This window comes from Peromyscus maniculatus, chromosome 2, assembly GCF_049852395.1.
Source record: "Peromyscus maniculatus bairdii isolate BWxNUB_F1_BW_parent chromosome 2, HU_Pman_BW_mat_3.1, whole genome shotgun sequence".
In the NCBI taxonomy this organism is placed as follows: Eukaryota; Metazoa; Chordata; class Mammalia; order Rodentia; family Cricetidae; genus Peromyscus; species Peromyscus maniculatus.
Window position 1 is genome coordinate 104,272,117 of NC_134853.1, and position 15,302 is coordinate 104,287,418.

Below are 15,302 nucleotides of genomic sequence, written 5' to 3' on the forward strand. Positions count from 1 at the left end.
GCTGACGGATACACCATTGAGGGATGTGACTCCCCCTCCCCAGGCAGCAAGAATGTCCAGTAGCTCCCCAGGGAGTAGTGGGGCCTTGTGATGCACCCCCTCAGCCACACTAGAGTGCTGAAGGGCCCCATCTTGTGCATGCCTTCTGCTGGTAACCACAGCAGCAATAAGTTCAGGTCATGTGCACAAAACAGTGGTTCACAAATGTGCTATCTAGTTTTTTGTCAAGTTGACATAAGCTATAGTCATCTGAGAGGAGAGATTCTCAATTTAGAAAATATCCAGTCTCCAGAAGAGCTGGGCTGTAAACAGACAAGCCTGTAGGGAACTGTTTGTTTTTTGTTTTGTTTTTTTCTTGTTTTTTTTTTTTTTTTTTTCAAGGCAGGCAGATCTCTGTGAGTTCGAGGCCAGCCTGATGTACAGAGTGAGTTCCAGGAAAGGCACAAAGCTACACAGAGAAACCCTGTCTCGAAAAACCAAAGAGAGAGAGAGAGAGAGAGAGAGAGAGAGAGAGAGAGAGAGAGAGAGAGAGAGAGAGAGATTGATTGAGAGAGAGATTGCCTGTAGGGAATTTTCCTAATTGGTGATCAATGGGGGAGGGCCCAAGCCATTGGGATTGGGGATACCCTTGGGCTGGTGGTCCTGGAATCTACAAGAACAAAAGCTGAGCAGGCTATGAAGAGTAAGCCAGTAAGCAGCATTCCTCCATGGCCTCTGCATCTGCTCCTGCCTCCAAGCTCCTTCTTGGCTTGAGTCCTGCCCTGACTTCCTTCAGTGATGAACATCGATAAGGAAGTGTAAGCAAAGTAAACCGTTTCCTCCCCGAGGTGGTTTTGGTCATGGGTTTCCTCACAGCTATAGATAGCAAAGACACCAGCGTTCCTCCCCATCCTCTTGCCCTTACGTTCTTCTTCAGTGACTTCAGAGCCTTGGAGCGGGTGATGTGGTGGCCTCGTCTGAGGCCACTGTAATTGTATCACCTGCTGATTCAAGTCAGGTGAGAAAGCTCAGGGGAAACTCTGAGGGCTTGTGGGTCCCTAGTCTCATCCGCCTATGTTTAGTCTTTTCTTTGATATAAGAAGAAATAAGGGCCTGGCGGTGGTGGTCCACACCTTTAATCCCAGCCCTCCTGAGGCTGGGGCAGGCAGAGGTCGGAGTTCAAGACTAGCCTGGTCTACAGAGCAAGTTCCAGAATAGTCATAGCTACACAGAGAAACCCTGTCTCAGGGAAAAACAAAAAAGAGTTAGGAAATCAAGAAACAGGTAACGTCCCATAACCTTCCTGGCTCTCAACTCCACGCCACGATCACAGCACAATGGTTGGTTCCAAAATCCACAATTAGGAAATCGTAAGTTGTTTTCTCCCCCGCCCTCAAGTTAAGGACAAAGGTTAGGTCGCAGAATTACATGGACTATAGTGATACCGGAAGCAGGAATCTTTCCACCTATTTCTGCCATCGTCTGGTCCTACCGCCAGGCTTCACATCCCCCTTAGCCAAATGCACCATAGGGCCAGAAGATGATGTCTTTGCTGTGCCTCTTTCCAGGAAGGGGCAACTGCCGATAAACCCATCGTGTTGTGGTTCTGCTGGCGCTCACCGCTAATCCTCCTTTTCCCACTGACCCTGGCAACCTTACACTTCTCAAGCTGCTGCTTCCCAATGGGAAACCTGAGAGTGACCGTTTCCCCTGCTCAGCTCCTTCTGACTCCACCCTCACCCCCTGCTCCCCAGGAACTTCTCTGGCCCCTGTTTCTGAAACCAGTATTACTAAACCTGCAGACAACATGGAAGAACTCTACTTGAAGAGTGCTATTATCTGGAGTGAGAGCTCCCCCTGTTGAGAAATCAGGAGCAAGTTTTACAGGATCTGGGATTAAAGGCAAGCACCACTGCTTTTAAGAACCAAGAATTCAGCCCACTGGTGATGGCATACACCTTCAATCCCAGCACTTGGGAGGCAGAGCCAGGCAGACCTCTGTGAGTTCAAGGCCAGCCTGGTCTACAGAGTGAGATCCAGGACAGGCTCTAAAACTACACAGAGAAACCCTGTCTTGAAAAAACAAAACAAACAAACAAAACCAAGAATTCCAGGACATGGGATTTACATATGGAGACCCTGTCTCAAATAATAAAACCAACATCAAGGGGATGAGAAAATCCCCTATGAAAGCTCCTTTCTTTCTGGTCCTTTTTTTTTTTTTTTCAATACTGGGTTTCTCTATGTGGCCCTAGCTGTCCTAAAGTTTGCTCTGTAGACCAGGGTAGCCTCGCACTCAGAGATCTACCTGCTTCTTCCTCCCCAGTGCTGGGATTAAAGACATGTTCTACAACTGCCTGGTGAAATGTCTTTTCTTATATCAAAAGAAGAATATCATTCTCCACCTCCCACCCCACACACACACAAAGGCAGAAGCTTTATTATAATCACTATTGTTCTCAACGCCAACAATTAAGAAACCCTATGGTGATATTTTATTTGTACTGAAATGTGATTTTATTTGTATGTTAATAAATAAAGTTGCCTGGGGGTCAAAGCTAATAGCAAGCCATAGCAGAGTCGGGGCGTTGGTGGTGCACGCCTTTAATCCCAGCACTTGGTAGGCAGAGCCAGGCAGATCTCTGTGTGTTCAAGGATACAGTCAGCATGGAAACACACCTTTAATCTCAATACCAACCATAGAAGACCTGGAGGTCTATACAGATGGGCAGTGATGAGGAGGTCATCTGGTTGGGTTTACAACCAATGAGAAGGCAGAGCAGAAAGTCTATATAAAGACAAACACACAGGAAGTAGGTTTTTTGGCTGAGGAGGATCGCTGCAGCAGTGAAGGGTAAGGCTCTTAGCTCTGACCTCTTGGGCTTTTATCTTTGCATTGGCTCTGTGTTTCTTATTTAATAAGACGGTTGCTTCTATAAAACCCTTTCAGGGAAATGTTGCTTTCTGTAACCTAGAGCTCACAGATCCAAGCCAGAGCTAGCTCAAAGTACATGGAGCATGCGGCAGTCCCTCAGGTTGCTGAACTAAACGGGGTTGTGATGCTCCCAGCTTTATGCAACATAAGGTGGGATAGTCTGCACAAGGGGACCTGGTGTTGCCTGCTCTAAGGTCCTTTCCTACATTTAGTTTCATAAGAGAATGAGGCTATGGGTTCCACAGCAGTGATGTGGCCAAGCCTGAGTCTCCAAAGCCACCCTCAATGTTCACACCAACATTTCAGAATTAATTTTTCAACTAAGAAATAAAAGAGTGGCCAGGTGTGGTGCCACAGGCCTGTAATCTCAGCCCTTGAGGCCGAGGCAGGTGGATCTCTGTGGGTTCAAGGACAACCTGATTTACATTTACAACCTGATTTGTGAGTTCCAGGATTGCCAAAGCTACATAATAGAGAGATCCTGTCTTAAAAAGAAAAAGAAGGAAGGAAGGAAGGAAGGAAGGAAGGAAGGAAGGAAGGAAGGAAGGAAGGAAGGGAGGAAGGAAGACCAGATTACTAACAAGATGTGAGGACCCCACCTCTCAGAGCTGGCACACAGGCCTGGTGAATAGTACCAGAAAGGCTGCTGTAGCTGACCTTTCCTTTGGCCGCCAGCTCACAAAAACAAAAAACCATGGAGACTTACTACTTATTATGAAAGCTTAGCCTATAGCTTAGGCTTGTCCCACTAGCTCTTAAAACTTAAATTAACCCATTTATATTAATCTACATTCTTCTGCCTTGTGGCTTTTTACCTCTCTTCCATCTTGCACTTCCTGTTTCCTCTCCCTGCCCTCTGATGTCCTCTGGCATCTCTTTCACACCTAGATTCATCTCCTCTCTTTTCTCTCTGCTCAGAAGATCATCCTCCTAACCTCTTCCTGCCTAGCTATTGACCACTCAGCCCTTTATTAAACCTATCAGACGGCACCTTGGCAAAGACACATCTTCATAGTGTACAACAAGATTTTTCCACAACAGCTGGTAGTGTAGCTGCTGCTTAGAGAGCCACTGTGACCTGAAGCTGACCCTACTGCAGGCCCCCGGGACAGGCAGGAACACCCTCCATGAGCACCAGAAGGTTCAACATCTGGCTAACATTTAACTTTCTGGAAAAGCAGGAATTCTGCAGCCACTGTGATGGCTAAAATTATGTTTTAAGTTTAAATTACTGTTCTTAAGAGGTCTATAAAACAAAAATACCTCTGACCAGTAATTCCCTCTTGTCCTAGGACAGACAGCTTCCAGGAATCCTGGGGCCTGTTATTCATGTAAGGTAACAAGCTGAGTGTTTTCATTTCTGTATACAAGCTTGGTTGCCCGAACTACACAGGCTGTGTGTTTGATCACATGTAGGTAGGAGGTATGTAGGCAGGAAATACATCAGGATGTATGCTTGCCCCTGACTGAATGAAGGTGGGAAGTACACAGCCTTGTGGGTTTTGCCTTTATAAACCCCTAATTAATGTTATTTGGTGCCATACTCTGGTAAACTCAGGGTATGGACCTGGCCAGTATTTAATAAAGATTGTTTCAAATGTGGCTCAAAAATTGTGGTAATGGTCAGGCAGTGGTAGCACACACCTTTAATCCCAGCACTTGGGAGGCAGAGGCTGGTGGATCTCTGTGAGTTCTAGGCCAGCCTGGTCTACAAAGAGAGTTCCAGGGCAGCTAAGACTGTTACACAGAGAAACCCTGTTTCAGAAAACAAAAACAAAAAAAAAATTGTAGTAATGGTCTTACTTTCATCCAGTAGGATTAAGACCATGAATGGGGTCAACCTGAGGCTGTTTAAGTCATTTCAGGACAGGAGAAAAACACAGTAAAAAACACAACACCATAGTGTTTATTTTTCCTACAGCCTTACTTATTCTCCCCAAAGCTGCCTCTTATTTTAGGAGTAAAGGACTTGAAGTGATCACTGCAGTGTGAAAGACTTCCTTTACTCAGGGTTTATCAAGTTCTGCTAAGGGCACTTCTGGAGGTAGAATGATCCTTCAGTGACACACAGCTAGGATTGTATTATATATAGGACTATAAATATAAATATGTGTGTGTGTGTGTGTGTGTGTGTGTGTGTGTGTGTGTGTGTGTGTGTATGTTTGGTGTTTCAAGACAAGGTTTTTCTGTGTAGTTTTGGTGCCTGTCCTGGATCTCGCTCTGTAGACCAGGCTGGCCTCGAACTCACAGAGATCCACCTGACTCTGCCTCCCGAGTGCTGGGATTAAAGGCGTGTGCCACCACCGCCTGGCACCCTTTTCTGGTTTAAACCTGGGGATCTGTGACAATGGCAGTGCCTTCTCCTTGTCTTGGGTTTCTGAACTTAGTAGAACTGTACAGAAAGTTCGAGTTATTTTGGTCCAGGAAGCACCCAGGAAGACAACCTGGGGAGCTGCTGCCACTGAGGGTGCTGGGGTCTGGGCACTGGTCATTTGTTAGACTGTTGGGTATACTGCACTTGGGGGGAAGCATGTCTGTCACTTAGCTTTTGGTGAGTCACCTCTGCAGCCGCTGAGCAGAGGGCAGTTTTGGGGAGTGCTCATCACCCCTTGTGGTGGTAACCCCAGGGATGAGCATTGTGGTTAGGTGGACTGCTGTTGCTCCGTTCTTGTTCAACATCCCACATAGAGTGTGTTAGTCTTTCTGCATGATCGGCATTCCACCAGCTTTCATGGTGGGCAGGAGTCCAGCTCTCTTCAGCCAGAGGCATCTGGAGGAGTCCAGAGCAGAGAGAGAAAGAAGCGGGCTGGACAGGGCCAGACCTGTCTTCGAGAGAGAGGAGAAGAGCAGGGGACAGAGAATGGAGAGAGCATAGAGAAGAGCAGAAGTTATAAGGAGGATGAGTAGCTGTGGGGAGGGAAGAGCCAGGAAACTGGTGTGGGCACATTGACATGTGTAACACATACTTGTGAGTAGGAACTGAGGGAGCCTGGAGGCTAGCATGGACCTTGATATACTGATAGATGCCACAGGTATGTTGATTGGTGAGCCATGTCCCCTTTCCCAGAGGTAAGGGGAATGATGGGAACTGGCTTCACAAGCTCCTGAGGAATGCTGGCTTTTGTCGAATTGCCGGAAATCCTCCTATAGCCCAGGTGAACTCACTTCTGGAAATTTGGACTGCCTTTTGGAGTTTGGGGAACTGGAGTTTCCTTTGGATCTGACAATTTCAAGTTTCACTCTGACTTGTTTTTTAAATTCTTTTATCTAAGCGACTAAGCCTATGAAAGGGGCATTTGTAGCAGGCTTTTTCCTTGAGGCTGCCAACCAGCTTCCAAATCATGACATAGAGACATTATGACATATTTATTATTTATGAATGCTCTCATTTTAATCTGATTCTCTCTATCTATGTTTTGCCTTGGGGCTTTTTACCTTTCCTTCCTTCCTATTACTTTGACTTGGCATTTCTTTTTTTTTTTTTAATTTCTTTTGTATATGTATGTGTTTTTTGTTTGTTTGTTTTTAATTATGTATACAGCATACATGACAGCAGGCCAGAAGAGGGCACCAGATCTCATTACAGATGGTTGTGAGCCACCATGTGGGTGCTGGGAATTGAACTCGGGACCTCTGGAAGAGCAGTCAGTGCTCTTACCCTCTGAGCCATCTCTCCAGCCCCTCTTTTTTTTTTTTTTTAATGTGTCTGGATGTTTTGCCTGTATGTATTATCTGTGCACTGCTTGCATGCCTGATGCCCAAGGAGGCCAGAAGAGATCAGATGCCCTGGAACTGTAGTTATAAACAGCTGAGAGCTACCTTGTGGGTGCTGGGAACACAGTCCTCTAGAAGAGTACCCAGAGCTCTTTAGTCTCTTAGCCATCTCCCCAGCTCCGCTTGTTGTTTTGGAGACAGGTTGTGATGTACCTCAGGCTTACTTCAAATTCCCTAAGTACCTGTAGATGACCTTGAACTTCTGACCCTCCTGCCCCCACCTTGCAAGTGCTGGGATTATGGGCATGTCCCATCACACTGGGTTTATGTGGTGCTGAGGATTGATCCCTGGGCTTCAAGCATGTGAGCCAAATATTCTATTCAGCTGAGCTACATCCCAGCCTATCCAAAGACAGTTTCAAAACACAAAACGTGTAATATTCATGCACTGCAATTTAATTCAACCAAGAAAGGAACAAAGTACTGAAACTTGCTACAAAGTGGAAATATTCTGCAATATTACAGAAACCAGTTACAAACGATCATATATGTTTATATTAAATACAGAAAATAAGCTGGGTGTGGTGGAACACACCTTTAATTCCAGGATTCAGAAGGCAGAGGCAGGCTGATTGCTATAATCTCAAGGCTAGCCTGGTTTACATCGTGAGATCGTATTTCCAAAAGCCCAGATCCCAAACCTTTACAGATGCAAAGTTCTTGGCTGTAATTGGAAGGATTGGGAGTCATAGTTAAAAGCAACATATTTCCTTTTCAGGAGTGGTAAAACGTTCTCAAACTAATCGTTGCTCAACTGTGAATATCCTAAGTCACCGAGAGAATAGCTTAAATGGGTGAATAATACGATATGTGTCACATGACCACCATACAAGCCAGGGCTTGTACTGCACACCCTGTTTTGATCTTTGGAACACCTGAGACATGGCAAAAGCTTCTTGATTATCTAGACCCACTGAGTTTTAAGCTACTTCTATTTGCTAGTTTTAAAAATATACATCATGGCTAAGAATGAACCGCGTGTGAAGCACAGCCGACGTTCCAAAGCATTACTATTCATGTATACAGCAAGGCACACATGCAAACGCACACGGGGCCTTTCGGAAGGTTCTGATCTAACCGGTCTCAGTGCCCCTGGTCCTTGCCCTCCAGGACTCTCTCGCTCTAGAACATGGGGGGTGGGGGGATGCAGTAGCATAGCTCCCAACATCACTGGACAAAAGTATCTCTCTCACGAACCAGGGCTGAGGAAAGTGTGAGAGATAAGAGTCTTTAGGTAACTGTGAGTCCCAGTAACCAGTCAGCTCCGCCAAGCACACAACCGAGCGCGGCGCCGCCCTCGGACAAGAAGAGAACAATGCACCCAGCCCTGCCCCCAGCGACCGAGCCGCGCCCAGGTGGTGGCCGCGGCCTGCCGGGAAATGTAGTTTCTGAGGCGTGGCTGGCGCAACCGCCCGCCGCCCGGGAGCCGCGCGCAACTACAAATCCCGTCACGCCCCGCGACACTCGCTCGCCAGCTTTTGCCGGAAGGGATCGCGGCTGACATGGCGGAGGACCCGCAGGGCGGCGGTGCGGGTGGTATGCAGCACCCAGTCCCCAGTGCGAGCCACGGCAACTTCCCAGAGTACGAGCTTCCGGAGCTGCACACCCGGGCGTTCCACGTGGGTTCCTTTGGGGAGCTGTGGCGCGGCCGGCTCGGGACCCGGGATTTGTCGCTGAGCGAGCCCCAGGCAGCCGCGCAGCCGGCGGACGGAGGGACGTCGGACAACGGCTTGGAGGATACTGCGGTGGCCGGGGATCTGGGCTGCAGTCTGGAGGCGGCCGCAGAGCTAAGGGTCGTGTGCGGGTGAGTGCGCGGCCACAGGGCTCAGCGTGGATCCGGCTGGGTGCAACCTCCTCCCTGCGCTCCCCAGGGACTCTTCCGGCCGCGGGCCAGTGGTTTAACCTTCATCCCCCCCGCCCCCCACCTCCCAAACCCTTTCCGGAAGGCCAGAAGAGGTGCTAGGGTCCAAAAGTACAGTTTATGAGGGTCGATCCAGTAACGGGACGCGACAATTGCATAAAAGACTTTCTTCTCTGATCTTTAAGGCGCTTGCTGAAGTAACAGTGGTAATGTATCTATCATTGACATTTGGACAATGGAAGTACGTGGAGATGGAGGAGACTTGATCAGAGCAGTGTTAAAACCCCAATTAACCGTAGTCTCTAATGGTCCTCGTGAATATGTTACTTAAATTTCCTCAAAAGTACCTTACCTGGGGGTGGAAGTATAAAACTTACTTGTAATGGTCCTCATTTGACAGTACTGGCTGTCCTCAAATGAACATACATCCTTTCAGTATAACATATTGGCACAGAAACCATTGTCTTGAATTCTGGCCTCCTTTGAGCCGCCTGCTGGATTTCATAAGACTTCTTAATTATTCAGTGATGTATTTAGGACAAGCTCTGACCCGCCGTTGAAAAAAGCACGGCTGATTATAAAATGTTGCTTTTCCTTTCTCCCTCTCCCGACCCCTCCCTTTTTCTAAGCCTTGATAAACTGAGATGCCTCGAAGAAGGTGAAGACCCAGAAGTCATCCCAGAGAACACCGACCTAGTGACTTTATGGTATGATTTTGTTTTGTTATATGCTGTTTGTTTGTTTGGGTGCTGGGAGGAAACAATGTACCACTAAACTCCACTATTAGCATTTCTGCTATTTATCTGAACACTTTTTGAATATTTTACTTTGGAAAGTATAGTATTGTTCTCCACATCCTCACCACTTAAATCCGACCATTGAGTTTGGCGTCCTGGCTCATGGCTGTAATTCCATCACTCAGGAAGCTGAGTCAGGAAGATTAGTGCAAGTTAGAGGCTAGCCTCCGTTACATAGTGAGTTCAACAATGATTGATTTTTTGTTGTTGTTGTTGTTGTTTTTTAAACATTTGGACTTCGTTGCTTTAACTCTGTGAGTATGGGGTGCAATTGTGTGTTTTTTCCCTGCCTGTACATCAGTTTGTAGCTCCAAAAGTACCATTTTGCATAATCAGGGTGATATTCTTACATCTAAAAAAAAATGTCAAAACACAAAACCTCTAATAGCCAATACATATTCAAATTTTCACTTATTTTTTAATGTAGACTTAATCTACTTAAATTTTGGAATGCAAGCTAAGTACTCAGATGGTGTTTCTCAGAAATGCTTGGTAAAGAGCCAGTTGAGGCTGGGAATGATGGCACACACCTTTAATCCCAGGGAGGCAGAGGCGGATCTCTGAGTTTCAAGCCCAGCCTGGTCTACAGATCGAGACCCAGGCCAGCCAGGGGTGTGTGATGTCCCAGGCCAGCCTGGGGTGTGTGATGTGCCAGGCCAGCCTGGGGTGTGTGATGTCCCAGGCCAGCCAGGAGTGTGTGATGTGCCAGGCCAGCCTGGGGTGTGTGATGTCCCAGGCCAGCCTGGGGTATGTGATGTCTCAAAAAAGGAACCGAGCACCGGTTGTTTAGTTTCTTAATTTTTTTCCCTGGAGACAGGGTCTCTCTGTGTGACAGCTTAAAGGCGTGTGACACCACCGCTGGGCTCACAGATTAAAATGTTGGACTTTTCAAAAAAACCTAAAGCTTGTCTTTCCCTAATCCTTCCTTTCTTGTGTCACTAATTTAACATAAAAATAAACACAGATCTGGCCAGAGTGCGGCTCACATTTGTAATCCTGGTATTTGAGAGACAGAGGAACGAGAGTTGCCGGAAAGTCAAGGCCAACCTGGTTCCAGGCTGTTTGGAAGATCTAAGGCCCCTTGACTCTCGGTTCTGCCACTGTCTCCCCGTCTAACGTCCTGGCACACTTAGGTCTTGACGAGGGACAGAAGCCCGGTGTGAGAAAGTGACCTGCTCTGCACCATCCCCCTGTCATCACACGCTAAACAACTTAGCTTTGGTACTTCAGGGTTTTTGTTTTTGTTTTTTCTTTCTTAAAGGTTTATTTATTTTTATGCGATGTTTTGCCTGTGTGAGGGTGTCAGATCCCCTGGAACTGGAGTTACAGATAGTTGCGAGCTATGATGTGGGTGCTGGGAATTGAATCTGGGTCCTCTGGAAGAGCAGCTCTTAACTGCTGAGCCATTTCTTCACCTCCCAGTATTTAAAGTTTTAGCCACTTAAAACAGAAGGTTTTAATTCGTGGTATCAGAGAGGGAATTGTTAATGTGCTAATAGTAAAATCTGTTTCCCTTACGTTTAACCCATAACAAATTCGGCTAAGGTATTCTACCCATCCCCCTCACTGGTATGACCAAGAAAGCACTGTTTACTGCTCCAACCAGCATGTACCCTTTAAAGGATAAGAAGAAACTGTAAGGTTCTGCAAGAAAAAGAGAACTGCAAAATCGGAAGATCCATAACTGTAGTTAGAGAGTTTTTTCCCTGGGTCCCGCCACGCCCCGCAGTCCTGCAGCCCACTTATAAAATAAACACACAGACACTTACATTATTTAAACTGTTTGGCCTGATGGCTCAGGCTTCTAGCTATCTAGTTCTTACATCTTAAATTAACCCACTTCTATAAATCTATACCTTGCCACATGGCTCGTGGCTTACCAGTATCTTACATGTTGGTACTCATGGCGGTGGCTGGCAGCGTCTCCTGTCCCAGCCTTCCACTTCCCAGCATTCTCCTCTCTCCTTGTCCTGCCTATACTTCCTGCCTGGCTACTGGCCAATCAGTGTTTTATTTATACAGAGCGATATCCATAGCATATAACTCTTATCCTAAGACCCAAACAGAAATGATGTTTTAAAAGTAGATTTTGAGCCACCAAGATGCATTAGTGGGTAAAAGTGCTTCCCATCAAACCTGACAGCCTTAGTTTAATTTTGGAATCCATATTGTAAAGGAGGAGAGCCTACTCCTCGTAAGTCCCCTCTGACCTCTGTACTCCACCGTAGCAGGAGTACACACTCGTACTTGCACACATAGTAAACAAATAAATGTAAAAACAAAAATTCAACCTTAGACTGCTAGAATGACAGAAAAAAACACCATTAAGTTGGGGCTCTTCTAAACTGATCCTAAATATCACAGAAACACAGGAGGAAATGAGACTCCAAAGAGAACTTACTATAGGAAGTGACTGTTTATGAGATCAACTTGAGAGAGAGGTGAGAGTGCAGTAAAATCAGGACTCAAGTCAGAGAAACTGAAAAGAAACACAGAATGTTTATATGGCAGAAGCACTATCAACAATGGCGAAAGGTAGCCTGTGAATCTGGAGAAAATCAAGTATTTACCACAAAAACACCTCACGGGAAAATGAGGGGAAGAGAGATGAACCAATAGTTTACATTAAAAAGTTTAAGAAAGATAATGTGGGTATGTGGAGCCCAGTTACAACCCCTTCTAGACCTGGCTGAAACACTGAGGTGGAAGGGTCACTGCCAGTCCCACGCAGGCTTGGACTACAATCAGACCTTGTCTCAAAAGACCCCAAAATAAAGATGTACTTGGTAGCAAAATGCTTGCCAAGTATGCACAAGGCACTGGTTTCGATCCGCTGATCCAAAGTCAAAACTAAACTGAAACTGAAACCACTGATTTGGCCTGACTCCCTTAGGGCATAAAAACAACTAGGAGAAATGTAACCACAACAATGAAGAGTCAAGAATGCCACACATTTTTGGTCCTACTAATCCTTCCCATTCCCTCACTTCTACACACTGACCCCTTGCAGACAACCAACCTCTCTCTCTAGCTTTGGTTTACCCTGTTTGTTTTACAAATCAGTGGATACTTGTGCATTTTATCTCCTTTAGCAGTCTGAGTTCAGTTAGGAAAAACAGAACCGTCACTTTAATGGAGAAAGCTTAATCTAAAGGACTGTTATCTTTATAGCTGGGCATAGTAGTTCATACCTGTAATCACAGCCCTTAGGCGGGAGGCAAGTTTTGAGACCAGCTGGGCTACATGGTAAGTTTCTGCACAGCCTGGGTTATACGGAAAACCCTCCAGGTTCAAAAACAAAACAAAACAAGCAAAAGCCTTTAAAGAAGGATTGGATCAATGAGGTCTTGATAGAAATAATAAAGGAAATATGAGTAATGACAGAGTGGGTGTAAGGAGCGTCCCCCCTTGGGCTGAGAGGATGCCGGAGGAGGGCCTTTCTTCCTTTCCCAAGAGTAAGACCCAGATCCCTTAAGAGAGGACCTGCCTACGTTTCCCGAGTGCAGTGATGTTCCTGGGCTGGAAATCCACCGAGTGTGCCAGGGAAAGCTATTGAACGAAAGAGGTGGCGAGGAGAGCAGCTGGGCACCAGGTGCTATGGACTGCAGGAGCTGGGGATTGACGGGAGAGGGAGCTGTGGGCCCTTGAGGACTCTGCTGAGCTGGCGTGGCAGACCAGGAAGCCAAACCTTCCCTCATGTGCTACATACAGTACAGGGTTTCTCCGTTGTCCGTTATTTACAGAGTCAATGAGTGCCAGGTTGCAAAAGAAAACTATTTCAACTGTGAAGGTTCATTTTCACAGAAGAGGTAGAAATGTGTATTTGTAGGTAAGAACCAGTGGATTGTACCTAGCTTCTCTTTCTTCCAAGGTTACCATATGCTGTGTGGCTTTGCTTTCTCCATTCACTACTGTGTCTTGGAAGTCACTGATTTCAATCTTTCATAGCTTCATTGTTTACTTATGTGGATTTCCCATAGTGTGTTAAATAGTCTCCTATATTTATTATGTATTTAAGATACTATAATATTTTGCAAGGTGGACATGATAGCTCACATCTGTAACCCTGTGCCTGGGAGACTGATAGACCATGAGTGTAAGGCTACCCTGGTCAGTAAGATCCCATCAAAAAAAAGGAAACTAGTCTGGGCAATGATGATGTACACCTTTAATCCCAACACTTGGGAGGCAGGTGGGTCTTTGACTTTGAGGCCAGCCTGGTCTACAGGGTGAGTTCTAGGACAGCCAGGGCTGTTCTACAGAGAAATCCTGTTTTGAAAAACCAAAATAAATAAACAAATAAAAATTTAAAGAGTGGATAGCTACTGAGGAACAACACTAAAGAGTATCCTTGGCTTACACACACACACACACACACACACACACACACACACACACACACACACTTTATTATAAACAAAGAAAATGTATGTTTGCATATGAGTACATAAACCCAAACAAAATAGGATACAAAAACTAGCAAGTGAACACGTATGTTTTACAAATGTATAACAGCACCAAGGATGCAGAGACCTACTCTGCGTCTGCATGCTGGTGATGACGGCAGGCTGAAGGAAGAACGACTCGCCTGTTGGCATTTACCCGACTAGTGTAGCAGCTTGGAAACTGATATATGTAACTACTGCACTGGAACAGATGGTAGGTACCAGTCCTCGGAGCCATCCTCCTCACTTGTGAAGAGAAGTAAGAAGTTGAACACTGAGGAGTCTTGTGGTTTGGTTTTGGGATTTGAAGTATCCAGATAGAAGGCTTTAGAGATGGCTCAGCAGAGAACTGAATTGGACCCCTAGTCCCCACTTTAAAAGAGGCAGAGTGCACATCTAATCCGAGACATGGGGATCCTGAGAGCAGTACAATAGAGAGGTGGCTGCTGTCCAGAGGACCTGGGTTGTTAATTCCTAGCATGCATATGGTGGCTCACAACCTTCTGTAAATACATTTCCAGGAGATCTGATGTTCTCTTTTGGTTTCCTGAGTACCAGGCACTCATGTGGTATACAGACTGACATGCAGGCAAAACACCTATATACATATAATTAAATAATAATAATTTAAAAAAATAAGGTGGAACCAGATATGGTGGTATATGCCTTTTATTCTAACACTGAGAAGGTAGAGACAGATAGATCTCCAAGTTCAAGACCAGTATGGTCTACAAGTTCCAGGCTAGCAGAGGGGTGTGTGTGTGTGTGTGTGTGTGTGTGTGTGTGTGTGTGTGTGTGTGTATACAATAAATAAATTAATTAATTAAAGTAAAATAAAGGAACATGATAAAGAAATCTAATGTCAACCTTTGACTTCTATATACACACATGTATACACACACACACACATATGCGTGTACCACATGCACATAAAAGTATTTATGTAAATTTAGGATTTTTAATATATAACAGGCACAGAAAATATAGATGCTTGTACAAGCATGGGTTAACAGACATGATTGTGCCTGTCTCAGCCAAAAGGCTTAGAAGCAGTAACTCTAGTAATTAAAACACACAGTATCTAGATACTAGCTTCTAAATTTGTCTCCCATGCTGGACATGATAGTGTAATCTGTAATCCAATGCTTGAAAGATGGAGCCAAGAGGATCAGAGTTCAGGGTCATCCTCTGCTATATAGTGAGTTCAAGAACAGATAGGGCGGGCTACATGAGACCTTGTTTTAAAATATACAAAACCCCTCTCCAGTAAAGGAACGCAGGTTCCTAGAAGGATTAATGCCAGGGTTTGGATAAGAGAAGTAGAGAGTGAGTTTTGAATGCCTGTGGTTCCACAAACTAAGGAATGCGTACCTTCTCCTACCAAAAATAATAAAAGATCAGAGCCTGTTTGGGGCCCCTTATGACTAAAGCTAGAACAATTTGAGCAACAAAATAATAGTAGATTTTTAACCCATGGAATAAAATGAGTGTGAGTGGAGTTTGTACTAATA

General features: G+C 45.5%; 1 protein-coding gene across 3 annotated transcripts in view; it reads left to right on the plus strand.

Moving 5' to 3' along the window:
* Positions 1-8,147: 8,147 nt before the first annotated feature.
* The window catches only part of Snapc3 (small nuclear RNA activating complex polypeptide 3), a 66,008-nt gene continuing 58,853 nt past the window's right edge, over positions 8,148-15,302 (plus strand). Inside the window, exons 1-2 of one of the 3 annotated variants that reach the window (XM_076564447.1) lie at positions 8,148-8,492; positions 9,179-9,256. In XM_076564447.1, coding sequence (XP_076420562.1) covers positions 8,191-8,492; positions 9,179-9,256 — 380 coding nt within the window. In that variant the 5' untranslated portion in view covers positions 8,148-8,190. The remainder of the gene's footprint in view (positions 8,493-9,178; positions 9,257-15,302) is intronic. The other 2 variants (XM_076564446.1, XM_006975989.4) reach the window with 2 other exon arrangements.